The 27,074-nt window shown below is 40.7% G+C and overlaps 1 protein-coding gene across 1 annotated transcript in view; it reads right to left on the reverse strand.

Annotated features, from left to right (window-relative positions):
• Nucleotides 1–913: 913 nt before the first annotated feature.
• The window catches only part of LOC109624920 (transmembrane protein 266-like), a 40,831-nt gene continuing 14,670 nt past the window's right edge, over nt 914–27,074 (reverse strand). Inside the window, exons 4-11 of the mRNA XM_020079849.2 lie at nt 15,499–15,653; nt 13,915–13,988; nt 11,548–11,604; nt 11,199–11,337; nt 8,108–8,223; nt 6,182–6,377; nt 2,770–2,832; nt 914–2,520 (exon numbers count right to left, since the gene is read on the reverse strand). Of these exons, the coding sequence (XP_019935408.1) occupies nt 1,880–2,520; nt 2,770–2,832; nt 6,182–6,377; nt 8,108–8,223; nt 11,199–11,337; nt 11,548–11,604; nt 13,915–13,988; nt 15,499–15,653 (1,441 nt within the window). The 3' untranslated portion in view covers nt 914–1,879. The remainder of the gene's footprint in view (nt 2,521–2,769; nt 2,833–6,181; nt 6,378–8,107; nt 8,224–11,198; nt 11,338–11,547; nt 11,605–13,914; nt 13,989–15,498; nt 15,654–27,074) is intronic.

Here is a 27,074-nt window from a genome sequence, read left to right on the forward strand (position 1 = left end):
TCTTTTCTCATTGCACATTGAGGGCTTTCACATGCTGAATTAATTTAATTTTTCAACATCCGCTCTCTGTGTCACCACTTGTCACTCAAACAGTCCCTGGCTCCCATACCTTTGAATATGAGAAGAGCTATTCCAGTGCTTTATCAGTGGAAATACACCCACTGTGTGTGCAAGAGAATAATCTGATCACTGGAAAATTGGTATTGATACGTTCATATGTTACTGGGCTGTTCTTCAAAAGTGTGATGTAATTGCATCAAATATATGTGTCTACACTCAACTGTCAACATTGAAAAAATGAACAGAGAATAAGTGTTCAAAGTTACACACAGTAATCTTATAAACTAATACTGATGATATTCTTCGATGTATTTGTGATGTATATGCCTGTGTGTATAAGTATGTGCCATTTACAAACACATTAATAATAAATTAAGTGAACATTTAAAGCGGTTACAAACAATCCTCCGGAACAGTTCTGTAAATTAAGTACTTCAATTTGAAAGACATTTGTGTTGATAGATTAATTGCAGCTGTAAGAGTTATTAACAATTAAAACATTCTCTGGATACTTGTAAACATTTGACAAGCAACAAAATGGTACAGCAGTTTATCTTGTGAATTAATGATACTATCGGGGGTAATTAGGGAGCTGGCTCTTCTCACGTCACACTTATAATGACTTGAACAATTAGCAGTTGCTGTGACAGGTCCTCTTATGTTGATAACCTTAAATAATTTAGACTTTTTCAAATTCATATGCAAATAAGGAGATGATGATCAACTAATGTTGAACAAGAGTCTGCCCAATGATCGTCATTGGATCACACGTGTTTGACGCCACGGTAGCGTCTATGGTGCAGCTTTAAAATAATTAAAATAGCTTAATCAACAAAAGTCAGTAAACGAGGAGCAAATAAGGAAATACTAACGTTTATTTTTGCTATTTTCATTCAAATGACAACACCTGCATTTGGCAATTACGTCCTCCATATACCAAGTTTACAAAAGTGTCTGTAAACATTAAAGTGCAAAGAATTTGCTTCCCATTTAGGGCACATTATCTTTTTTAAAGGTTCATGCTACAAGCACTCCAGTCTAGTACTATTTTAAGAATCCAGTCATTTAACGTTTCATCTCACCCACACAAATATACTCTACTAAAACAAAAGTTCAGTTCAATTAATTCTGATGTTCCAAACAAATAGGTGACAGAAAGCCAAAAGGTAAAAAAAAGAAGAAAATTGTTTGAATATAAGCCAGTCTTATGTACCCTGTGACTGTTTCAACAAAGACAGCATGATGAAAGTTTGAAGTCGGTGAAACAAATAAAAATAAAAAGAATATCAAGAAAAAAATCTTTTTAACTTCAGAGATCGGTGTCATGGTTTGTTCAGCATTACTTTTTGTTCAGTATAGGCTTGAATGGACCCTTGCTGGTTTTAATTCACATTAGGTTCAGTGCATTTAGGACCAAAGTGAGAATTCCTGATGAAGAACGTGTCACAGAACACATTATAAGACTCCCTGTTATTGGGATATTGTCTGGTTTTGTTTGTGCTATTTCAGGGCGTTCATGATTTTCAAAATCCATCACAGAGGAACAGGGCCGGTATGACAAAGAGGCGTAAGAGTTCTGGTCACCATTTCTGTTCAAGGGCTCTGAACACGTCAAGTTAAGAAGCATCAGTGTCAGCTAAAAGTGAAGGCTCAAGCTCGCTCTGGACTGGCCAGGATTGGATTTACACAGCAACGGAAACATTTTAAATCTTGTGTGGTCGCTCTCATGAGGTTAAACCTGCCACTGGAGTTCAGATTGGTGCCAATCACGGTGGCGGTAAAAAGAAAAAAAAAAGTCCTGTTTCTGTGTAAACGTAGTTTATGTGTCAGACATGTGCCCCAGAGGTGTGTCAGCTGGTCCCAGGAGCCGGTACTTCTCCTCCAGGGATGGCTCAGTGGTGCCGCCCTGTAGGTGGATCAGCGGCTTGGTCTGCAACAGCACGCAGCCCCTTCCCCGGCCCCTCCACTCCTCCTGGTTCCTGCGGTTGAAGATGTTTATCCTGTTGTCCAGCTCGGGACTGGCCTTTTCTGAGCCCGTAGGGCTAGGAAGCTTGAGGTTGACAGGGTCCACCACCAGGCCCTTCTGGGCGAGGCAGGGCGCCTCAGAGAGGGAGGAGAGTAGTTCCTGCACCATCATGCTGGGGTCCCTAGGGTCTTGGCCTGAGAAGGAAGGAGGGCAGCAGCGATGAGAGCTGTAGTTCAGACTGAGGCCCTGAGCCGTGCTGCTGCTGCTGCAGTCTGTCAGAGACGAGGCCGGGGTGTGGCTGCTCAGGCTGTGGGGCCGGGCCGTCAGGCTGCCACTGGACTGTATTATGCTGGTGGAGGCGTCGCTTACAGCGCTGCCCACCCGCTCCATCGCAAGCATTGGGTTGGACTGAACAGGAGTTGTGTTGGTGGGGAGGTGAACGTCAATGGCTGCCATGGTGATGATCCGAGTGCCTAGGCCAGAAGCCCCGGCATCTTCATTACAATTAGGAAAAGTCAGACAACACAGATAAAAGTAATTACTACTTCATTCAATTCACAATTAACTCACAGCAGTGAACTGTGTCAACCAGACGGATGTATTACCTGCGCCTGATTAAATGTAACAGTAAATTTAGAGGAAAAATAATAACAAATAATAAATCCATCAGAAGTAAACAATTAAAATGTCTTAATATTTTTTGCATTTAAATTTAAATATCTACTAAATGTTAAGTTCCTTACCACTGCTTGCTTCACTGTAGTATTGGCTGATGTAGTTGTTCATGTCATCATGTCCAACTGGATCTGAGTCAATGAATAAATAAATATAAACAAAATGATGAGATGATGATTATTATTATTATTTTAACAAAATTTTCTGACAAAAACACTGATGTGTGTTTGACCTCTACTACTCGACTTTGTTCATGTCAGATTATAGACAAATTGTACCTGCATAATAATTATAATTACAACAAAATAATATTCATATTCTTTTCATTCTTCTGTTTATATTTTATTCCTCCATGTCCGCATGTAGCCATTTTTCATTGAACCCCTGCTACATTAAGTTCAATCAATGAATATTACCTCAGTCATTAATCTTTTCTGCAGCTGATATTGGTATTATACATATTATTATAAAATGTTAAATTAACTGAATAAACATGTTGTCATTATAATTTGTATCATCCGCATAGTTTTAATTGAACTGGTGGATTACACAAAAATAAATGCACATAGAAATAATATACTGTTTGGATTAGATGCATATTATATGTAGAATATAAATTCAGAATGCACCAGAGATTTAATTAAATAGCAGTTTATATTTAAATGAAGGGTTCAATATAATGTAAACGACTGTAATTGGATTTCACACCTTTTTCTCTGCAGGTATTTTGGTCAATGTCATTGTTAACAGTGCAAAGTAGTCCAAATGGAAAATATCCCTTATGTTTACAACATAATATTGACAGCTTCGCTCAGCATTAGCTGCACCCTGGTGCACCAGATAGAAGCTCGGACAGGGTGGGGTTGGTTACAGGGACGAGAGAAATGGGGGAGAAGGAGAGTGGGAGCTCTTTGTTCAGACTCTGATCCCCCCGGTCCTGCAGGCCTCAGTGTGCGTGGTGACTGGCTGTGATCCGCCATGCTCTTCTGTTCGCTTGATTGGACTTGAGCTCACTGTCCGCTGGCTGAGTGCGAACCCAGAGTACCCTGAGTGCTATAGCCCCTGTCCCCCGGGACACGCCGGAGACTCTGATAGGTAATTTCATTTATTTTTCAGTCTGAAATATTAATCCCTGAGCCACCCCTGGAGAGGAAGCATTGCACTCGCTAAAACAAGACCGAGACAATCACTCCACAATTAATAACACATGAGTCTTAAGAAAGAAAAAAAAAGAATGGGCTGTCCAGCAGATATAAAAGACTGTCCTCTTCTGTCTGTGATAGTCAAGTTAGCAGGCTGTCATCTGTCTGTGGAAGAGGAGAGGTGCCATGCTCAGGTCCTTTCAGTTCAGATGTAAACTTTCATTTTGAAGTGTGAGGGGTTTTTTCTTTACCACAGATCGACGTCAGGAAGATTAGCAACCACTGCAACTAATGATACATTACTAATAATTTATTCTCATCAAATTTGTACTCTTGTACTACTTGTTTTACATGTTCACATTGTTTTATATATATATATATATATATATATTTTAAAGTTGTTAATACGAAAGGAGAAGTAATTACTGATCCAATCAGAGCAGGCAGACAACATTAAACCCCGCCTCCATCAATGCCTCATTGGTGAAGAAACCACTAAAATGGATTTGGATGACGCCCCCACCGTGGATCATCTATAATGATGGAGTTGACAACTGAGTTAGGGAGAAGGATACATGCAGCAGGTTTGCGTTCACCCTTTTCCTAGTTAATGTGATAATTGGACTTTTTAGTCTAATTATTTGTACCTTTACTTCAGTAAAATGTTTGTGTACTTACTCCACCACTGCTGAATGAAATAGTCTTTGATTTCTTTGGTAGATTTAATACACAGTAGAGTATATTTGTTTTGTTAGCCATGAGAGCAGCATGGCTATAGCATGCTTGTCTCAGTCTGTTGGTTGTCCAGTATAATATACAATAAAATAGCATGAATCCACAAAACTGGTGTCAACAAAACAACTCCCTGACTTTTCATTCAGTAAAACTTCACTTTGTTCAGAACTTGGTTCAGAACCCTAACTCTAGTCAGGCTCAGCTGTATTTTGGGTTTAGTGCTAATTAGCTAATTGCAGCATGACATGCTAAAGTAAGATAGTTAACACACCGAATATGATACCTGCTTAGCGTTTGCATGTTACCATATTCAGTTAATACTTACATTAGCATTAACTCAAAGCACCATTCTAGTAAAGCCGCACAGATCATAGACTTTATACTGTATGTCACAGACCTGGTAGGGGCTGTGGACTCAGTCTGAGTGCTTCCTGTTACCTTGCAAATATCTACTATGTTTCCAAAGCCTATTTTTGGACTGTTTGACAGATACAGAAATCTAAAAATATAAATGTTGCTTCCAACCAAACATGCCGATCTTTCTTTGTTGCAGTAAATCTGTTTTATTGTTCTGTGGCAGTCTTGTCACTGCATCTGTGAGAAAACTGCTTGGCTCATTGATTAACACTGATTGCCAATGATTGTTCTTTAAATTTACATGGTTCAGTACTTTGTACTTGTGTTCAGAACCACCAATCTCCTGTGAGTCACGATCATCCTCATGAATGCCGCGGCCTGGGCCAGAGGTCTTTACAGTGTGACGGCTCTCTGCAGGTGAGCGAGAGAGAATACCCATCCAGACACTCTGTGCAAAATTGGGCGACACAAATACACTCGACTTGATATGAGTTGACCTGACTTGCCTCAAGCTCTGTGGCCTAAGTGCTCATCCCAGTGACCATGTTTCTGCAAAAAGCCCCACTTGTTTCTGAGAGCCAGATTTCCCACTATGCCCTTGGGGTGATTCTGTGGCCGCTGTGGAGCCTCCCGGTGCCCTATTGTGGTTTGCAGGTGAAGGGGAACAGATGTTGACAGGAACCCACTCCTTTCCTAACAAGGCCCAATTCACAGAGCACTCTGTACCTGAAATAGCCCGAGTGGTCGGCGTTGGTTTGGCTGGCCTCGCCACATGGGGGGGCAGTAAGAGAGATAGTTGTAGCAGACAGGAGCCTGCGTGGCCTGACGTAGTGTGGGGGAACATGCCTGTTTTCTCCAGGATTCACCAGATCCTAAAAGCTTTTTTGCCATCCATATTGATCCCAGAGCGCCTGCGGTCAGATGGGTGTTGTGTGTGAGCATGTGGGGGCTAAGAGCCTGGCCTCGAAGATGCTCCAGGGCTACCGCTTCAGATTAACTGTACACTGCTGTGGCATCCAGTTCACCTGATGTTACACCATTGGAGTCTTTTTGTTCCACATAATTATGTGCATACTTTATGCTGCACCTCTCTCCAGGTTTGTCATGCTGCTTTCTCAAGCAAACACTGCATTAGCTCTTTGTCTAAGAAGCCTATAAGACCCATGTTCAGTTTGAGAAATTATATTTTAGAACCAACTCATATATTATCAGTGTATTCTTTACCTCAGTATTCAAATACAGATACCTGCAGTGGTGTTGGGCTCCCTGGGGTTTCTCTGGCCGCCCTCATCATCCGACTCCCCGGGAGTCAAGCCTTCGACAACCTGAAAACTCCTGCCCTGTTTGCCCCAGACGTGGTGGATTTGCATGGCTGCTTCACGTTCTACTGCAAGGTCCAGGTCCTGCTGGGCCAGATGGGCCCTGAGCTGCCTGATCTCAAACTGCAGATTATTGTGTTGCATGCGTTTGTGCACGAGCAACAAAAAAGAGAGAAAAGCAGCCGGTCAAGAGTGTGAATGAACAGAGGCATTAAAAGGGGATTTAAAAAAATGGACATGAGAGGTGTGAGGAGAGAGATGGATGAAATAGGATAGGACAAAACAGAACAGGGAGGAAAGAGAGAAAAGGAAGATGGAGTGATAAACATGATGAGGAGAAAAGATGAGACAAATATGGGGGGAAGAAAAGAGGAAAAGAAAATGATCTGCTTAAATTTCAACAAAGTGAACATATATAGCAATTCTCCTTGATTTTGCATCATATCATATTGTAACACACATTCCTTTAGATTTACTAAATCTAAGAGAGAAATATTTTATCTGAGGGGTTGAATCAAGGCCAAATTATAAGTAATAGATACAGGAAGATGTTGCACCTCTCAATGGATGAAAATACATTATCAGCTCAGACTCACCGAAAACTCAGCAAACACACAGAGACTGCTTTAAGTGTCTGTATTGAGATATATTGTCTGTTGACAGGTCATATTACAAACTATTTTTCTGTATTATTGAATGTTTTTCTCATACACACCATTGATGTTTCTCCACATTGATTTCAATGTGTTTGGCCTTGAGTGCATAGTCCGCTGACAAGGTACCATTACAGTATAAATATAATAAAAAGTAAGTGAAAATTCAGGCAGAGGGTGAATTGTGCATTAATCCTGTTCCAAACTGAAACATGAATCTTAATATCTGGCAATAAATCAACACACATAATGAGGTATCACCTTGTACATTGAAACAGTGACTGGGAATCGATTTGATAAACACAGTATTTGGAGGGATCTGATAATTTCCTCTACAATCATTATTATTAATGTATTCATTTGTTATGTCTGGTCTCAGACCTGCACTTAGTATTATTTTATTTATTCATCATAGTCTGCATTTTCATCATGGTGTGTGTGTGTGTTGTGTGTGTGTGTGTGTGTGTGTGTGTGTGTGTGTGTGTGTGTGTGTGTGTGTGTGTGTGTGTGTGTGTGTGTGTGAGTGAGTGAGTGAGTGTGTGTGTGTGTGTGCCCTGAGGAGTCATGATGAAATATGTGGACTGACTCAACCTGTTTGTGAGGCACTGCTGCCCTCCTCTGGTGGTAGTTGAGCTGACAGTTTCTTACATGGTCAAAGCTTCAGTAAATCAGTGACCATGTCAGACAGTTTCAGTTTTTGATAGTTTTTCAGTGATATGACCATAAATTAACTTAAACTTCAATAGAAAGCAGTGAATGAGAAAATTGTGATATTGAATCAGATCCCTTATGACAGGTTCACACAATAGCGTACAGTAATCAAGTTTTAAAGTTGTATCTCTGATTACTTTTTTTGTATTGTAAGTACTGTACACTCATTCATTTGGTTTAAATGTAACTGTGAAAAAAGTGTCAAATAGAAACCAATAGATAAAACTGTAACAACTACATAATCCACTTTGCTAACACAATGAAATTCAAGGTATGTCACCATCACCTTATCTTTTTTGAAATTATTTATAAATGATATATGCAGGATTGTGTGTTCTGCATGAATTTTTACATACTGACAAAATACAGCAATATTTTGTCTGTCAGTGGTTGCACAAACATCTTGTCTCTCCTGTGGCTATGTCACAAGCTAATTTTGAGGCTGCAGTCAGGCCATAAGGTTAAATCTAAGGTGTTTTTTACACTTACAGCCTGTTCCTGGCAGATCTGAGTGAGACGCTCCAGCTGCTCCTCTCTCACAGCCTTGGTCTTCTCACACTGCTGAATCTCCAGCTCCATTTCCACTTTCACTTGTAGCACATATGCTAACACAGAAGAGGAGAATGAGAGAGAAAAATCAGTTTGTTCCAATAAATGACATAAACAAATGACTTTAAAACAGCTATGGTGAGAAACATGGATATCAAGTCAAGGTCAAAGGTCAGTGGTAGTGGACCATTAGTCCTTTGCTCCGCAGATGTCTGTGAAACCTCATGAGTTAGTAACCTTATACCTGTACTGACTGAATTTAGCAAGGTGTTGCTAAGTTTCTACAGCGATCACGGATCAGGTTGATTCAATAAAGTCAATAAAGTACATCTATCTATCTAATGCCCCTGTCAGAGCCTACAGGTGGGTGCTGGGGTGGTGGAGGGGCTGAAGCGACAGGCAGGCGATGCCCAAACAGGGCAGCTGAGACATCGACAAGCAAAGAGAGATGGGAAATCTTTGAATCTAAATAGACTGCCACATTGATTAAAGCAGTGCAGCTCCAACTGACTGCATGAACTAGCTCGCAGGTGTTGATTTTACACAGTGACGAGTCATTTCACCCTGGTCAAAAAGTCTCTACTGGGGCCTGTGTTTCTGGATAAATTAAAATCCCCATCATATGTGAGTCTGGAAATAAAACAATAGGCTAAGTTTAATTATTCCAGGGGAGGGTAAAAATAGAGAACCATTACCTTAAGGGAGACAGAAACATTTTCTGCATTACTTTGCACATCAATATGGATATATCAACTAAACTATATAGTCCTTATGTTCTATAGTCTTGCTTCATCTTGTTATGCTGGATGACAATGGCATAAGTAATGTGCCTGACATGACATCATTCCTCATCACTCCTCTTTTTTCCTCTTCACAGCTCAAGTCATTCATCTTTTTTTCACACAAAACTGCAGCTAATTGGTTGTTTTGTTTGGATTAATGAATACATAATACCTGATTAATGTATTCAACAATTCAAACTGTGCAAAAATAGTTAAGTAGTCATGCTGGAACTGATGCATGAAACCCTTAAATTACATCTTGACTGATCACCATCTCCTCCTCTTACAATCTCACTGTTTTATTTATACATGACACACTTTTCGCAGCAGATTGTGAAGATGTGCCTAAAAAAGGATACTGAGGGTAAATTTGGAAACCTGTTGTCATGGCGCTTCTCGAGGCGCTGTCATCATTACAACTCAGAGAGTGATGGTTTTATTGTATCTATAATCCAGGGTAAGGAGCACCACAACAAAGTCAATGTACATTTCATCGTCTAGTTTAAGTGTCTCACTGTGTTTTTGTAAAACAATTAGCGAACAATTTCCCATAATTCACTTCACAGATTGTTTTCATACAGGTTCCTTTTGTTCGACCTCCTCCCCTACGACACACAACCAAATTCACCTTTGTTTTTTTACCACTGCAACTTCTGATGCAGTTCACTCCTCTGTTATTTCTACTCCCGTATCGGTCCGACTCAAAAACCTCGTCTTTACACGTCAAGCTTATTCTGCTAGAGACTCAATCTCTCTCCCACAATAACCGAGTGGTTCCCTCTGCTGTACATTTACTGGTTTGAGTGATTTCTTTTTCCCTCCCGCTCTAAGGTGTGTTGCCTCCCACTTAACAACAAAACTCAATCACTCAAAAAGATCAAAACCAACAGGTCGAGAAGTGAAGGAGGGAAAAATCACCAGTTCATTCCCTGGAAACCAACACTGCAGCTGCACGTTAAGGAGAAAGCTACTCCTGCTGAACATGTTTCACCAGAGAGTATCAGTATTGCTCGTTGTGTGTCCTTTATAGTTCATATGTGATTCTTTAAAAATATGATCTTGTATAATACTGTCTGTCCTGCAGAAAGCAAATAAACGCATTTACTCATATCTCCACCGAGGCCCAACAGTCCCCTTATGAAACCACATTTAAATCCATTAGTCCTTGATTTTAATTTGGATCGACACCAAATTGCACACACTCATAAATATCAGTCCCCTAATCAAGATTCATGAATTATTCTCTTAGAAATCAAAAAAGTAAATAAAACTTTTCATCTCACAATGTTAGAGGGACGGTGAAAAAAATCCTGAATTTGCCACCTGATCTGGATCTGCACCAAAATGTATTGGGGTCTTCCTTGGATGCCCCTCCCCTGCACAAACCTTCATCCATCCAAGCAAAATAGTTTTGGCCCACATTCGGCCCACATCCCACATCCAGCCAACATACCAGTAATACTGCATGTCGACCAAAGGGTGTCCAGATTTGTTTTGTACTTTTTAGGCCATATTCACTATTTACCACAGAGGTCACTTAAGTTTCACGTCTAGATTACACCTTGCCTAGAGAACTGCATGTTTGCAAAACTGACGCACATTTGTTTTAGGATATTTGGGCTACATTTGACACCAGGCACACATCCATTGTGTTCAGGCCAGAAGTTCTGCATCATTGCCTAAAGTGCCCCACATCGGTATGCTACCTGGAATGGAAAACAGTTGAGTAGCTTTTACGTACAAACAAACGCAGATGAAAACATAACCTTGTCCTGTGCTTCCACCACCTCACAGGACATAAGCAAAGTGCACACTGAGTGCCTTTGTGGTCTCAATGCCACTGATCGTGTATGCAGTCTGAGGCCTGTGGCGAGGGTGACCTCCGCACTGATATCGAACTAGTCCGCATTAGCATAACGGAGAATGACCAATATATTCATTATAGCCTCTCTGAATCTACTTTACCAGCCCCTTACAATCAATACAAGTTAGAGTAGCAGACTGGCAGCAATTTACTGGGGGATGATCAATAGTCATATTGTCCTGAATAGTAAATAATTTGTATAATCATGGAGAGATTGGGGTCATTTAGCTCTTTCAAGGCTGGCTGGTTTTTATGTATTTGTGTGATCCCTCTGGGTTAAGAACGAGCAGATGTTTCCTCAAGTTGTTCTGAACAAATTATTCCACCTCACTTGTAGGAAACTTAAAATATAATTTCTATGGACAGGGCTATTTGCATCCCTTACCATCAATGATCCTCTTGACCCTCCAAATGCGTAGGGTGATGATGAGGCTGATGGCATCCCAGGGGCTGCTGGGCCCATTGGCCACCGTGGAGGCCACCATGGGGGCCAGCGACAGCACGATGACAGCACCATCGAACACCTGAGGGGGGGTCATACACACAAGCATATGTAGATGCAATTCAAACATTGGCAAATGTAGTTCGGCATCATAAGCATCTGCCAGATGCCCTAACCCTAACCCTCTAGGCCTGTCATCAACTCTGTGTCTGTGAACGTATCGTATGAATCTTGTATGTACAGGTATATTAACCTACAGATCTTCCAACAGAAACAGAACAGCAGTACAAACCTCGACTTTGTTTTCTATGTAGTCCCAGATCCCGAGCACGACTATTCTGAAGACAGTCTGAGGCAGACAGGAGACAGAGGGAAAAATGAACACATTAAAATAGATAGGTAAGACCAGATAGGTATAAAAAGATCCTTTGATATTCTCAGTTTTTTGAGTTGTCATCTCATCCAATGACATTTGTCAAGACGTGTGAACATAGAGTGAAAACTAATGAGGCACTATGTAGCACACTCTTTTTTCTTTAACCTGCTTTATTTCTAAATACTGTAAGTGATAACAATGCAAGAATGCTGGAATAAAACTAGTAAATGCATGTAATCATACAGTGTAATTTGCTTTTGACTCATCAGATCAGTCTTTTTCCTGCAAAAGTTCTTAAAGCTAATTTAGTTCTGCAGAACACTCTTCCTTGATGAAGCTATAACTGTTCCCTGATATTGATCATTGACCTACAGCGGCACAACACTTGTAATCTGATCACCTATCAAACTCTACATTCTGCTCTGGATAGATGCTGCTGGCTTCTTTGTTGAGGAGGCCCATTGATTAACAATCCAATTAGCGTGGCGTGTCATGTACAAGTGGTCCTGCTAATCCATCATGTGCAGCACATGTTGGACAACAGTGCTTTGTCAAATGAGAACTGCTCTGGCTCTGCCCACATATTCAAATCCTGCTCCCTGATTGGTGCACAGGGACCACCCAGTAATAAGATATATCTATGTAACGCCGTTTCCCGGATGATTCTTCTTGTATGATGTCAGTGGGCGAGGTGTCTGAATGGATCGTGTTACTGTAACCCCATCCTCACCGCTCATTAACTCAGCTGTAATTATTGCTCCTGCTGGCTCACTAGTAATTAATGTTTGGTTTAGGGTGTTGGGGCTGAGGCTGTCAGGGTAATTGGTTTGCACTGGAGTGGCCTGTAGGCCAAATTCTCCCCTGACCATTTTGTTTTTCACAATTCCAGACGGATGATAAGACATTATTACATCAAACAATGGTTCTAACTTTATTAAGACTAATTAAAAATTTTAATTTTCAGCCAACCAGTCTTGAGGTAGCTTTTCTGAGGCTTAGACTATAGAGATAGACTGAGGATAATTGAGTAGAGTGGAAATTAAATAGTAGACACCTCCTCTAGTCCCCCCCGGAGTCAGGGCATAGTCTAAAGTTAAAGAAAGAATGATTAGTTTAATCCATCTATCTATTATAAAGAAATGTGATGAGTGGGTTCAAGTATCAGGGACCTGATGAAGTCCTCTAGTGACTAGAGATGATGATGATGTTAAAATATTGTATTGTTGTAATAAAAACTGAGTTAGTTCAGACAAAGTCAAGCTCAGCTCAGCTGACAGCTACAGCAGCTGATCTGAAAGCCAGCCCACATCAGCTGGTTCCTTCCACACATTAATTTGCAAAGCTCAGACAAGGTGCCTTAATGAAGCTTCTTCAGCCTGCTCACCTGCTGCTTCCACTGCAAGCCATTTTGCAAACCACCTCTACCGAAGCTCCCACTTTTTCATACTGTATTTAATTTATTCCGTGTCATTTCTGTTGACCGCTCTGTTCTGTTCTCTTGGGGGTTCTTGCTGCTTCTCTCCCTGCCTTAAGCTTTCCATGTAGGCACAAGGAAGGACAGAGAGGTGTGCTCTCTCTCTCTGGGAGGTCCCAGAACAGAGCCAAACCAAGAATGTAAATTATGCAGAGGTAAATAAACTTTTCTTTGACAAATGGTCCTAACTGAACTACTGATATGCAAACTGAAGCAATTTCACAAAGTTGAATATTTAAGAAAATCATGTAACCCCAACACCATATCAAATGTATAACACCGAAGAGGGAAAGTTTAAGCTCACTAAAGAAGCTTTTTGTTTTACAATGAAATCCTCCCTATGCAGGTTTAAATGAAACCTGAAACAAGTTAGTCAAATGTCTATACAAAAACAACACATCCGCTAGGAACGAAGTTTTTGGATTTAACAATAATATATGTAAACAAATCCAATGTCAGGTGTTAATGACATCGAACAACAATCCAAAACAAGTGGAGCAGGAGCTGGAGAGAGAAGGTCGACAACTTGTTACGTCAAGTGCAGACATCAATGCCAAATGTCTGTCTTGTTAAAGGCACGTTATTTGGGACCAGTGTATTCTGATTGTTAGGTCATGCTGTTCCAGTATCAACCAAATCACCATGGTAATTACAGAGATTAAAGATGGAAACAGTACAACTAACCATCAGGGATTATCACCATGGTATTTGATACAACCAGCGACTGTTTAAGCCCAAATCCAGAAAAGCTTTTTATAAATGGTGACACTAGAAATAAGGTTCAATGGAGCCTGATACACACATCTTACCTCTGAAAAGAAGAGTGACAGGATGATAAGGCTGATCCAGTGGATAATGCTGGCAAACTGGAAAGCATTGGAAACTGGTACGAGAGGAAAAAAGGTCAGAATGTTAAGCTGCAAAACTTACACAACAAAAAAAAAGAAAAATACACAACAAATGGTCCAAGAAATTCTTGTCCTGTCATTCAGGAGAAATATCATTCTTTTTATATTGTTTTCAGGAGGATGTAGCAGAAAGAAAAACTGGTTCCGATGTGAATATGACTTTGAACTCTCACCAGTATCACTGCCCTCACAGCTCTTCTTTCCATATCAATCTACAGTGTCACCCTGTATTTACCCAGGTCTTATAGACCCCTAATCTATCTGCACCCTCTGTCGCTCCTGCATGACTGCCTACTCCTCTATTTGTCTTGCGAACCTGGCAGGAAAACAAATCATTGGATTACAGCAGAGTCCCCACAGTGAGACTCAGGTATCTGGACTCCAGCCAGTAATCGATGGGGATGCGTGCCCGCCGCCACGGAAGAGAGACTTGGTTGTTCTTGGTTACTCTTGGTTATTCATTATCACCTCTCCATCACTCGCCATCACAGCCATTTAACATCGGCTCCAGCCTCTCTGTGACGGGCAAGACTGCACACATCAGTGATGGAGAGAGTGGGCACTAAATGCACACACATGACTGTGGAAGCCTGCACACAATTGTCCTTCACTTATACAACAAAGTAAAAATACTCCATTAGCAAGTAAAAGTTCTGGAATCAAAGTAAAATGCCCATATTAGACATTATTTGATTATTGTTGACACTGATGCAACATTGATGTGTGTTAATTTATAAATTATCCACCTATTTTAGATTAACTCAGGTATATTTCTCCTGTGGTTCCAAAACCCCAAAGGGTCACAGGACAAATCTAAATAGATAAAAGTATATATATACCATTATTGGTGTAGGAATTTACAAAAGGTTGCCCTAAATTATAGTATTCTGTGTTTATTGTTTGCTTTCTTGGAAAATATTGGATAATTTCAACTGATGGGGCCTCGAGCAGTTATTTAAATTAGTTAATTACATAAGTTTTGATAGGAAATGTCTTGTTAGGTATCTGAAATGTGACATGTGAAATTGAGTAGCCTGAGCAGCTGAAGTTGAAGAGGTCACAACCAAAACTTTGGGAACTTCTAGTTTAATATCTAAAAATAAAAAAAATAAAAATTGTTTCAAAAATCTAATCTGGAAGTGAATTGTAAAATAAATGTATGGCAGTAAAAAACTGTGGTGTGTGCTTCTTTATTTCTTATCATGTCAACCATAACAATGTGTAACATTTAAACTTTGTGTAGAATAATAAGTCCCAATGCTGGAACAGAACCAGTGAAGTTAATAAAACCACTGTTCTATGTTCAAGGACACAACAGCATGTAACCCCCCACAGCTCTGGTGGAGCTGCTGAGCTGCTGCTGTGCTGAAGTGGACGCCTCCCAGGTGTACGAGCATCACTAGGTGTATTAAAAGAGAAAGACATGCATGCTCAGCAAACACATCCTTGAAGGAAATAAAGGTTAAAGAAGTGCAGACTATTTACATTGTAGGAGTTTGGTGTCTATGAGCAGCTCCAGGGACAGGAACAGCACCACCAGGATGACACAAGCCACCAGGACACAGTTGAAGCCGGCGCTGAGCAGACAGACTTGCCACAGGGCCACTCGGCGACCGCAGCACGGCTTCAGCCAGTTGGACCTAAGAAGAACACAGTAGAGATAGACAGATTTTGTTTTTCAACATAACTTTACATAAAATACAAACATTTACAATTTCTCTGCACATATGTACGTGTCACAATTTTGGATAGCAAATGTCCTTGTTTTGGGATAGGATTATATTATTTTAGCACAGTTTCCAATGTAATGCACTTTTTGAAATCAATGTAACATCAAAGTAACACTAAAGCTTATAAACTAAGCTACATTGTTTATATGAACGAATAATTACATCACTGCTTCTCATGCATATATATTGATCACTGAGTGGAGTTCCAAGCAGTGTTTGGATGATTTGATTTTGCTGGTTGAACTCCCTGACATGGCCAACAGAGGGCGGTAGTTTACACCTATGAAAGGCCAGCACTAAAGGGTAAGTGTGGTCAGAGGCAGCATTGAGGGAGACGAGGACAGTGAAGCTCTGTGAACTTGACCATCAGCTGTAGGTGTGAGTAGAATACTGATGGACTCCTTTTAACATGGCAATGAAGGGAGTCACTGTAGGAGGCTGCTTTCATGTTCAGCATGATCAGCTGCCACCAGAGAAAGACTGACACATGAACTAAAGTCCTAATTTGATTCACATCTATGTATAAATCTGAGGATTGTTTAGTGGTAACAGTATTTTTCTGTTATTTACTAAGATTGGATGCTCCATATTTATGAGAAAATAGTAGGTGAATGCTTTAAAGGCTGCGAGAACAAATGCCTCATCTTTCCAGGCAGTGTAATGGACTCCAGCATTTAGGCCATTTAAGCTTTTGGCAAGACGGCTCAATGCTATTTTGAAATAGTGGGCGATCAAGTCTCACGGAAAAGCTACTACTAGGGCTGACAGTAGGAGCAGAGAGAAACAATGTCTCTCACCGGCTCTCCAGCTGGAGTGGAAAGTTGGCTCGGCCCAATACCTTTCCCTTCTCCCCATGCACTGGCATGGAGGAGACAGACGTTGGCAGAGCATTTCCCTCCTCTGATCACGTCTCCATTCGTTGGTGTGGCACTAAAAATGAGCTGCAACAGTGGCAAAATGGCTCCATTCTCACTGTGGCTACAAAACTGATTAGGCTGCACTGATCACAGAAGAATTTGGATATTTTAACTGAACACTATCCTGAAACCAGTTTAATCTCATTAAACCACATGACTTTCTTACTTTGTGATGCAGATAATTTCTGTCTCTGAAGTCAAATATTAAAAGTGCATTTTAATGTGCAACTCATCATCCATCATTACCTCAAAGAATACTGAAAGATACAATGTAAGCCCCAACTATGACACACAGGGGAACGCATGCCTCTGCCGAGGCCCAACAGTCCCCTTAAAGTCAATCAAGCGGCACCACAGTGCACAAAAAACTTTTAATTTGAGGCAAGGACTGTTGTGTTCAAATGGTTCCCATAACCAGGTTGTTACAAAACCACAGTGTATCACTGAGGAAAACATCTTTGTAAGATTCTCCTTATGATTTTCTCCTGCAGTAACACAATTATATCCCAATGAGCGTAATGTTTTAGCAGCAATTGAGTTGATCACTTCAACATCTCACTGTTTCTCAGAAGTGTTTGTTCAAGACATGGACAGAATCCACAATCGTGTAAACAATGTAAGGCTAATCTAATAAAGGTATAATCCTGCTGATAGCAATCATCTTCTTGGCTTTGAGGTTTGCCCAGATGGTGTAGAATCGCCTCCACTGGGGTCTCAGTGAGACTCTGTGGGTGCCAGGTATCGAGCTGTCATGTGTTCCTCACTACATGCTAGGACTCCCATGCACCTCGTCTATGAGGAGCAAAACAGTGGTCAACTCTTTATTTTATTTATGTATTATTTCATTTATTTAATGCAGCTGATGTAATACCCTGAATCCAAAGTAAGTGTGGGTGAGTTGTTTCAAATAGTTTAAATATTTGATCTCTGATTACATTTGGCTCTAATACAAAATACTGACATGCTGTTGAAATGCTGATACTGATTAAATGTTCATAGACATTTTATAGTAAAAAATAATAAAGTGGTAAATGGACTGCATTTATGTAGTACTTGTCTTGTCTTAACAACCACTCAAAGTTCTTCACACTATGCACACACAAACACACACACACACACATTGCATCAAGGGGCAATTTGGACTTTGGTGTTTTGCCAAGGAAACTTTGGTCTACAGACTGGAGGAGCTTGGGATCGGATGATAAATTAATAATTTTAGTTACACTAAGGTCTGAGTCAAAGTTTCAGATACACTCTATGGTTAAAACAAGTTAAGTGCAAGCCATTAAAACAACAGCAGTGCAGAGTTTGTTTTTTTACCATTGGACAAACCTGTGCTAGCACTTTCCAGTCTTTATGCTAAGCTGATCAAATAAGCTGCTATAGCTTTATGTTCACATTGAGCAGATGGCTCAGAGTGGCGTTGATCTTCTAATCTAAGTCTCAGCAAGAAAGAGCATATAGAAGTATTTCCTCAATCGTCATTATATTCCTTTAAATCCTTGGTTTTGATGGAGAGTTTCCAGGCTCATCATCAAGTAATTGAGCTAAAAGAAAAGGTTGAATCTTAATCATTGAATTGTCTATGGTTAAAAGGGAAAACAGTAGAATTTGCTGCAAAACTTTCCCTTCAAGCAAAGCAGCTAACATCTCACTTGTTCATAGTGCATTTGCATCCTGACCATCAGATCTAACATCTGATGATATTAAAATGAGGCAATAAACCTGAGTTATATCCAGCCAGCATCGATACCATACACCTTCTTTTACAGGCATAATGCACCATACAAGCCAATTCATCACATACACACACACACACAAACACACACACACCAATGAGTAAGTGACATGAGTTCACAGGCAGTGTGAAGACTCAGCCTTGATTCACAAGACAAATTCAGTTAGTGTGTGTGTGTGTGTGTTTGAGTGTGTGTGTGTGTATGTGTGTGTTTGAGTGTGTGTTTGAGTGTGTGTGTGTGTGTGTGTGTGTGTGTGTGTGTGTGTGTGTGTGTGTGTGTGTGTGTCCTTACTTCACATCATGCCAAAACTAGCCCAGCCCAGAGGGGACGCAGTCAGACACTGCTGGTGACACATGCAGTATATTAATGAGTCTTATTAAAGCAAGAGCACAGTAGCAAATGTTGTTTCTCTGACCCACTCGGCCCTGACAGCCTGACAGAACCACCTGGCCCGAGTCACTCGTAGACCAGTACATACATGGGACAAGGTCACCTCTCAAACTGGTTGTTTTCAAACTTGTTTTGGCGCCGCAAATTTTCACATTGACCTTTTTCTGATTCACCAAGCCTTCATATTTCCGTCTTTTTCTCTTCTGTTCTCTGAATTTCTCTGTCCACCTCTTTTCTTGGTCTATATTCTCTCTGCTGCTGGTGTGTATTGAGCAGGTTGATAGAGCTGTCAGTGTTTCCCACTGCTGCTGAGATTGAGTGGAGGTGGACAGTGAAACAGAGGAGGGAGATTAAATCAGGGACAGTAATCGATACCACCACGTTGAGTGAGCCACCGCACACTGGGACTGTCAGACTCACAGCAACCTGATGGTCTCATCAGATAAGGCACTCCGTGGAGGGGGAAGGGGACATTTATTCATCCTTTGTCCGATAGACAGCAACAGAAAACCAGTCCTTACAACTTCTGCTTCTCATACTGAGCACACGTACATGTTGCCTGACACTTGGTGCTGGTGCAATCATCATAATGACAACAACCGATTACAGTTTCAAACGTAAACCTGTGAAATTTGATTAGCTTACACTTGCGCTGAGGTTGCTATGATATAATGCTGAGGTTTTTCTCAGCTACTACTGCACCCAACACAAGCAACAGAACTATGATGCATCTCAGCATGACGTTACCCCATTCAAAGTGAATGAGCAGCATTTCCATTGAAGCCTCCAACACGTACCTATGACACCATGGTCTGAACCATGTCTTTGTTACACGGTCTATGTTTGATCCAGTTAGTTTAGATTGTACATCACAATATAATGCAGTATATAATATATATGTCCTGTTGTCATCACCTACATGGGATGTGTCTACCTATACTTTACTAATATGACATTGATTGGTAGAAGTCTCCATTTGAATGGAGAAAATAATTTGTTAATTTCATTGCCATGGTAATTGTATATTATATTATATTTTATTATATTATGGTATTACTACTTGTTATGGAGATTTTCTGGAAGTTGGTGAAAGGAGAACTCAGGCAGCAGCTGGTGTCTTGTGCAGAAGATTTTAATGTAGACTTGATGCATCAAGGAAACCAGAAGGTGGAACAATATACACATGTTAACAGAGTAACATGAGCAATTGTCTCCCACAGCAACAACCGTATATCTTCCTCTTACTGCGTCACCCATTCTAACAGCACATCCATGAATGGCTAGAATTGCTGTCACTCTCTATGCAACATGCAGGTTTTTGCATCCTATTGGATACTGATGTAATATGCAAAAGAGTTGAAGACGGGGAGAGTTGAAATTGGTGCCTCTCTGTCTGGGGCATCTGAGAAGTGTAGACACTACAATGCACTGATGGTTGGTCCTTTATCTATAACTTGACCTTGGGTACTGCTTAGAGAGAGAAGGGAGTCTGTGGATCTGTGGAATTAGAGAACTCTTCTCTTAATGGTGTACAGATATAATGTAATATACAATGTATATTCATAATACAGTATATGGTGGCATATACAGTAATGTGTGAGGATACACGAAAATTCCTCAACACTACCAACATTAACAACTTCCTGTGCCGTACTCAACCCTAGTTCAAGTGCGCCAAATGAATGTCCTTGCTGTTCAAACAAAAAATCCTGTGAGCCTAGCCAACTCAGTTTCTTCTTCTATTGTTTAATGTTGTCTCAACCTCCAACAATTGGTCAGAAAGAACAAACTATCCAAAAACTGTTGTCACACATGCAAACTAAACAATGCATGGTTCAGTTTGATCCAGAACAAGACTATCTCTCTAAGTCATACTAAAGTTAGCTCCATTGGTTCAGACCACGGTCTAAGACACCGTCTGCACCTGTTATTTTCGTCTGGACTAAACTCAAAAATCAAACGGTCTAGACCAAAGTAGGAAGGTTTGACAATGCCCTCATCCTGCCATGTTGATGTGTTACCAACAACGACAAGAATTAGAAAGACACTTTGCACAGGTGCCTGACATAACTTACAACAAATTGACACGTTTTATATCGTTAAGCTGCAGAACTAAGTTTTACAATTGTCTTTTTAAACTAAATCTGTCTAAATTCTGCTACACCTGACCAAAGTCACAAAAACACAGAGGGGGCATCCTTCCCTCCGCTAGGAACATGTTTGTCTCCAGAAGCATCCACATTTCTACAACACACTCACAACCACACACTTCCACACTAACAATACTTCATGCTAAAGTAAGCGTGGAAAAGGGGGAGTACCAACCATGCACAAAATACTTGAGTTTTCCTGATGCTGTCAGATTGCAGGTAATTAATTTTACATTTGAAAGGTTCCCCATTACTGATGCCTGTGCACCACTGATCACAACACATCAGCAGGGAGGAGGCACGTGTCACAACTCCTGCAGCACTTTGACTGGAAAAACAACCAAAATAATATATGACAGACTCAGGAGTCAGGATATGGATCTCTCAGGTAGCTGGCAGTCTTCTGCTCAAAGATAAGGCAACTTTTGTTTTGGTTTTTTTTAGCTCTGGCTACAGAAGAAATATTACAAGTGAATAATTAGCACATCAACAATTTTCTCAGGCAAGCAAATTGTTCATTCAGATAGTTCATTTGTTAATGTTCAGCAGTTACATAACAGCTCTCATTCTAGATAAAGTTGATAATAGTCTGTCTGGTTTCAGAATTTGTATTACTTGATCACAACGCTGATGAGAATGCAACACATATTACGTTCTGGTGGAAATGTGGAAAAAGCTGGTATGACATGTGTCACCAGGAGTAGTGAACAGTACAAATCTATTTGCCATCTCAATATGTTACTTTCCAAAACACAAAAACATCTAACAATGTCTTTGTCTGGCTTCTTTTGTGTACCTGACATAAGCATGATATTCTGTGTGACTGATATCAAAACAGTATCATCGAAATGCAATAAATATTCAGCTCATCCTGCTCAAACTAACCACAAATACAGGAACTACTTCTAGGTGGAGACTAACAGCAGAGTGTGAACACTGGACTATTTCCAGATGGTTTGTCATAATCTATAAAACAATATGCCACAAATTGAATACAGTTGAAGACATTTCAACATTTCAAACCCTTACAGCTGAACTATCTAGACGCAGGTATTTTTTGTATGTATTTTTGGACACACTGACCTTTTCACACCTACAAGGCCCACATAGTGTGAATAATGTATTTGTGTTTGGGGTGAGAAGAAGGTATCAGTTTACTGTTGTGATAGCCAGAAAAATAATCTTTCAATACGAAGGTAATTAGAGACGGATCAACAGATCCAAAGCTGTCAAGCTGGTCTCCATTAAAAGGGTTTTTCCTCTGCAGCATTCAGTCCCTCTTTCTCTTTAGCCAGAAAAGCTGTCTCTCACTTCTCATGTCTTTGAATATTAAACACTCTGTCACTGTTCTGCTCCTTCTCTCCATTAGACTGCAATCATCAATACAGCAATTTGTGTGAACAGCAGTGATGAATGATGACAAAACACAACACAGATGACCTGGGTGGGAAAGCAACAGAGACATGTCATTTTTCAATGAAACTACTTTGTTTGTGACTTTGGGTATCGTACATATAATATACATCTTCATGGCATAAATGTGCCTAGTGACAAACGTGCTGGCTGAGAATTGATAGAGAAACTTCTTTCAATATAATCATTCTGACTCTAATTTAATCATTTAAATGTTGTACATTGGGCTGCTGAACTGTGGGTGCATTTATAAATGTGTGAGTATGTTCAATGTGTGGTTTCAAATTTAACAAAATAAACACAGATTTTATTCAGGTTTATAAATGTTCATTTGTTCTTAAGAGATACAAATACATTTCTCGACAAACAAACACTTATCTCTGAACGACACAGGCCTGCAGCCAACCCACTGGCAAAGGGATTCATTAGAAGCCTGGGAGAGAACAGGTCACTCTGAGTCAACTTCCTGCGTTTTGTAATTAAATCAGGCCACATTGACTCGACTAGCTGAAAACCTACAGAGAATGCATCTTTTCAAGCCAGATGTGTTTTTTGCTCTAACAAAGTTAAAGCTTATACGGTGTAAATGCTGGAGTGGACTCACAGTAAATGGCTGCACAGTTCTGAGTCTGTTTTGCTTATTAAGAGAGGTGCGGTTTTACAAATCCCACTCTTACATGACAGAATTGGTTTCTAGAGATTCCAAGAATAATGTTGACACAGCACAGCTGATCTCTGGTCAGTTTCTCTGCCAAGTCAATACAGAAGGTAACTGGGGATCAAAACCTAAATGTCAGAGTTCTGTTCACGATTAAGTAACAAAAAGTCAAACCTTGGGACAATTTCCACCATGAAACCTTAGTTTTGAGTGTGAGAAGTGAGCCATGTGTATTTCTCTCTATTGACCACTTTTAAAATTTGCATATGTGCCAGTAGTTATTTCCAAAATGGAACATTTGGACCCTTGGCCTGGAGCCGGTGGGTGGCAGAGAGTAGGAGCTCTTGTTTTTTCCTCTTCCCCAGATTTAGAAGAACCATCTGGTGTTGGTGCCTAACCCTGGACTCCTTGCACATTTGGAACAGCACCATCAGCAGCATATGCTTCCGTCTCCTCGTCTGTCAACCACATACCCGTCACTGGGGTAGGAGGTGAGATCATTCCAGTGCTTAGGTGATGGCGGTGGGGGGTATTTTGGCAGAATGGCTTTTGAGCCCCTTATACTGCAAATTCTATTTGTCCTATAAACAGAGTCAATGTAGTTCAGAGTTTGTATGGGCTGTATGACGCTTGAGTTACTGCAAATCAGGGTTTCCTCTTAAAAAGACTATAATATTTTAATTTAACTATTTGTTAAGTTTTTTTATTTACCGAAGTTTTTTGAAGAACACAATATCATTTAACATGGAACAATTTTGTAAATACATTTAATGATGTGTGGCTTTGAATCAAAGCTTTAGAGCTGACAGTAAACAAAGAATTTCTTTAGTTCTAAACTACGGCCCATAAACGGGCCACAGTTTACAGAGAGGTTCCAATTATATGTCCATCATCCATGCATTACATTGCATTACATTCATTTAGCTGACGCTTTTATCCAAAGCGACATAAAATAAGTGCATCAACCATGAGGGAACAAACCCAGAACAACAAGAATCATGTAAGTACAATTTTCTTCAAAAAAGCCAAACTACAAAGTGCTACATGTAAGTGCCATATAAGTGCAATAATATTGCTTATTAGACATCGTCATCATCATCACCGAGGTGTAGTCGGAAGAGATGTGTCTTTAGTCTGCAGCGGAAGATGTGTAGACTTTCTGCTGTCCTTGTGTCAATGGGGAGATTGTTCCACCATTTAGGAGCCAGGACAGCAAACAGTTGTTGATTGGTTAGCTGCAGTGAGGGAGCAGCAAGCTGATTGGTAGATGCAGAGCAGAGGGGATGCGCTGGGTAAGGTTTGAACAATTCCTGACACAGTAGGTGCACATTGAAGTTATTCCTTCTTTACTGTTGCTCCACAGCTTTGAGCAGAGCCACATATCATTGGATATATTTTGAAAATAAAAATCCTCAACAAATTGTCATATTTATTGTTATTATTTTTACAAAGTGACTATTAAAAATAAAGAAAGGACAGGGGCACTTCAGGGGCCAATCAGATTTTAGCTGGGGCCAGTTCCCCCTTGGCCCCGCCCCTGAATATGCCCCTGGTGATTGGTTGACTATCTTCACTGAATATGTAACTTTAAGTTCAAACCAGCACTGTGAGCTGCAGATGAAGCCAGCCTCTCCTAATCTCCCTCCCTGATGATAAACGTTCTACCATTCTCTTTTCCACCTCGCCAAAGTCACAAACCAGCAGCAGCCTACACAAACACAAGCTGAAATACACCAAAAGAATCCTTCACCCTTAAAAAAAAAGCAAACAAACAAAAGCAGCTTGATGACTAGGGGGAGAGTGGGCGGCCATGAAAGTGCTGAACACAAGCCCATGCCACCTTGGTCCTCCCAGCATTTTTCGAGACAGGAAGATGGATGGGCCCAACTCTATTAATAACTCCACTCCACTTACCATGGCGCCAAAACTGCTAACACTGCAACTGCTCCCTGATGCTAGCTCGAACAACTACCTCCCACAACGTCGCCCACACCTCGCCTGATACGAACGCCGTGTTAGACAACGGTACAGTAAACGGGCGCTGGAAAAATCTCCAACCTATCCACTTATCTTCACCAGATACGACCTGGAGGCTCCTGGAGGTGCTTGTGATGGTGCCTCTGTTAGTTTTGATCATGGTGGAAAGAGCAGACATGATAAGAAAACATGGGCTGATTCCTGGCTTTTGGCTTAGTTAGAGTGAAGATTGGTATTCAGCATGAGAAGAGACACTTTGTGCGAGACCGAAGGCAGAGAACGTGAGTGTGAAAAATTGAGCATAATAAAATGAGGGAATATCGAAAGAGAAGCAAGAATACAGAAAACAAAATCAGGAGAGAGAGGTGGAGAAATATGTAGAGAGGTGGAGAGAGATGGAGAGAAAGAGGAGAAGAGCTTCTAATGTGCAGAAGCATCAATGAAGGAATGCTATTGTTCCTAATGAGGTGTGACAGCCCAGTATCAACTGGAATATGAAGTGAACCATGATTATAGAGGATTAGATAACAAGCACTATGCAGAGCAGTGAGGAAGCTTGTCAGGCCTGCATGGCCTTGTTTCCTACTTTCTCTTCCTCAATGTATAAATATTCCCAGTGCCGTGTGTGTGAGAGAGAGCACGGTTGTGTGTGAGTGACTACTTTGCCGTCATGTGGAGTGAGGGCAGCGCACTATATAAGAGATAGCGGTAAGGTCAACTCCACCTTCACAATGCTACAGGCGATGATATGCAAACATGGCTGACAGTAGGTGCTTCATCACCCGGTGGCAGCTTGACACAGGAGCCTTTTCTCTTGATTAATCCCCTCCGCTCGCTTTCCTGCTATGAAACACGTCTCAGCCTTTCATGGAAGGCAAACCACGATGGGCAAAAGATCTTTTTGTTTTGTCACTCATTGCTCCTGCATGTAAATGTACCATTTTTTCTGCATGTTTCTGCAATGGTCTGTATTTTATAGCACTTTTCTAGTCGTGATGACCACTCAAAGCGCTTTACACCAATTTACCCATTCACACACACATTTATACATTGCATCTATGTGCAGCACTTTTGGGGTTCGGTATCTTGCCCAAAGACACTTCGATATGCGGAATTGGGAAGATCGAACCACTGACTTTCTGGTTAGAGGACGACCACTCTAACCCCTGAGCCACAGCCTTTTCTGTGACTTTCAGTTTATTCATCAACAAATTGATTACTTCACCAAGTCCAAATCATTACATTAAACCTCACCACATTACAACAGAAATATATAGGTTTAGTTTCGGCTAAGATAAGTTTTAGTTTCACATATTTTTCATTTGCACCCACTCTCTTTCTGGAAGGTGTAGACAGGAAGAGTCTTTGCTGACAGCGAAAGATTCCCTAAACTAGCAGTGAAAATAACTTAACTCAATGACCTGTCACCATGTTAATGAAAAACCTCTGCCACAATTGGGACATTCTTATGTAGGAGCCAAACATCACCACAGAGCAAATTTCTTCATGACACTGCTTCACTATCTCAGAAAACCAATGAGCCAGTTAATGCAGGTGGGAGTAGAAGTGTGCATGTGTGTGTGTGTACTTGTAAAGATATCTTTTTGAGAATCATTTTGAGCAAGGACCTTGTTGAAAGTGTAGATGTTTTGGCCGGTCCTCAAATTTTCAAAGTACTATCAAAGGGTTGAAAGACTTTTTAGTTCAAGGGAAAGAATAAGGTCATTGCATTTAATTGTAAGGGTCAATGTTTGGATATAAGAAATACATGATGCCAATGAGTGTCCTAACAAAGGCTACATCCACACTATTACAATCTCATTTGGAAACGATCCCTGTCCACACAAGCATTTTGGCTCTGTATCTGTTTTAATCTCCCTCCATACTATCGTGCATGTACGTGCGTGTGTGTGCGGAGGCAATCCACTCTCTCAGGTGGAGTCAGCGAAGCAGCGCAGCCAACAGATTCCTCTCCCACACACATTTTCATTTTGATGGCTGTGGATTGCCGTCCCACTGCCGCATCTTCCCTCCTCTCAACTTCACTTCATCATTCCACACGCTCATAAAAAAAGGTTCATTTCCTC

The sequence above is a fragment of the Paralichthys olivaceus genome, chromosome 1, assembly GCF_024713975.1.
Source record: "Paralichthys olivaceus isolate ysfri-2021 chromosome 1, ASM2471397v2, whole genome shotgun sequence".
NCBI lineage: Eukaryota > Metazoa > Chordata > Actinopteri > Pleuronectiformes > Paralichthyidae > Paralichthys > Paralichthys olivaceus.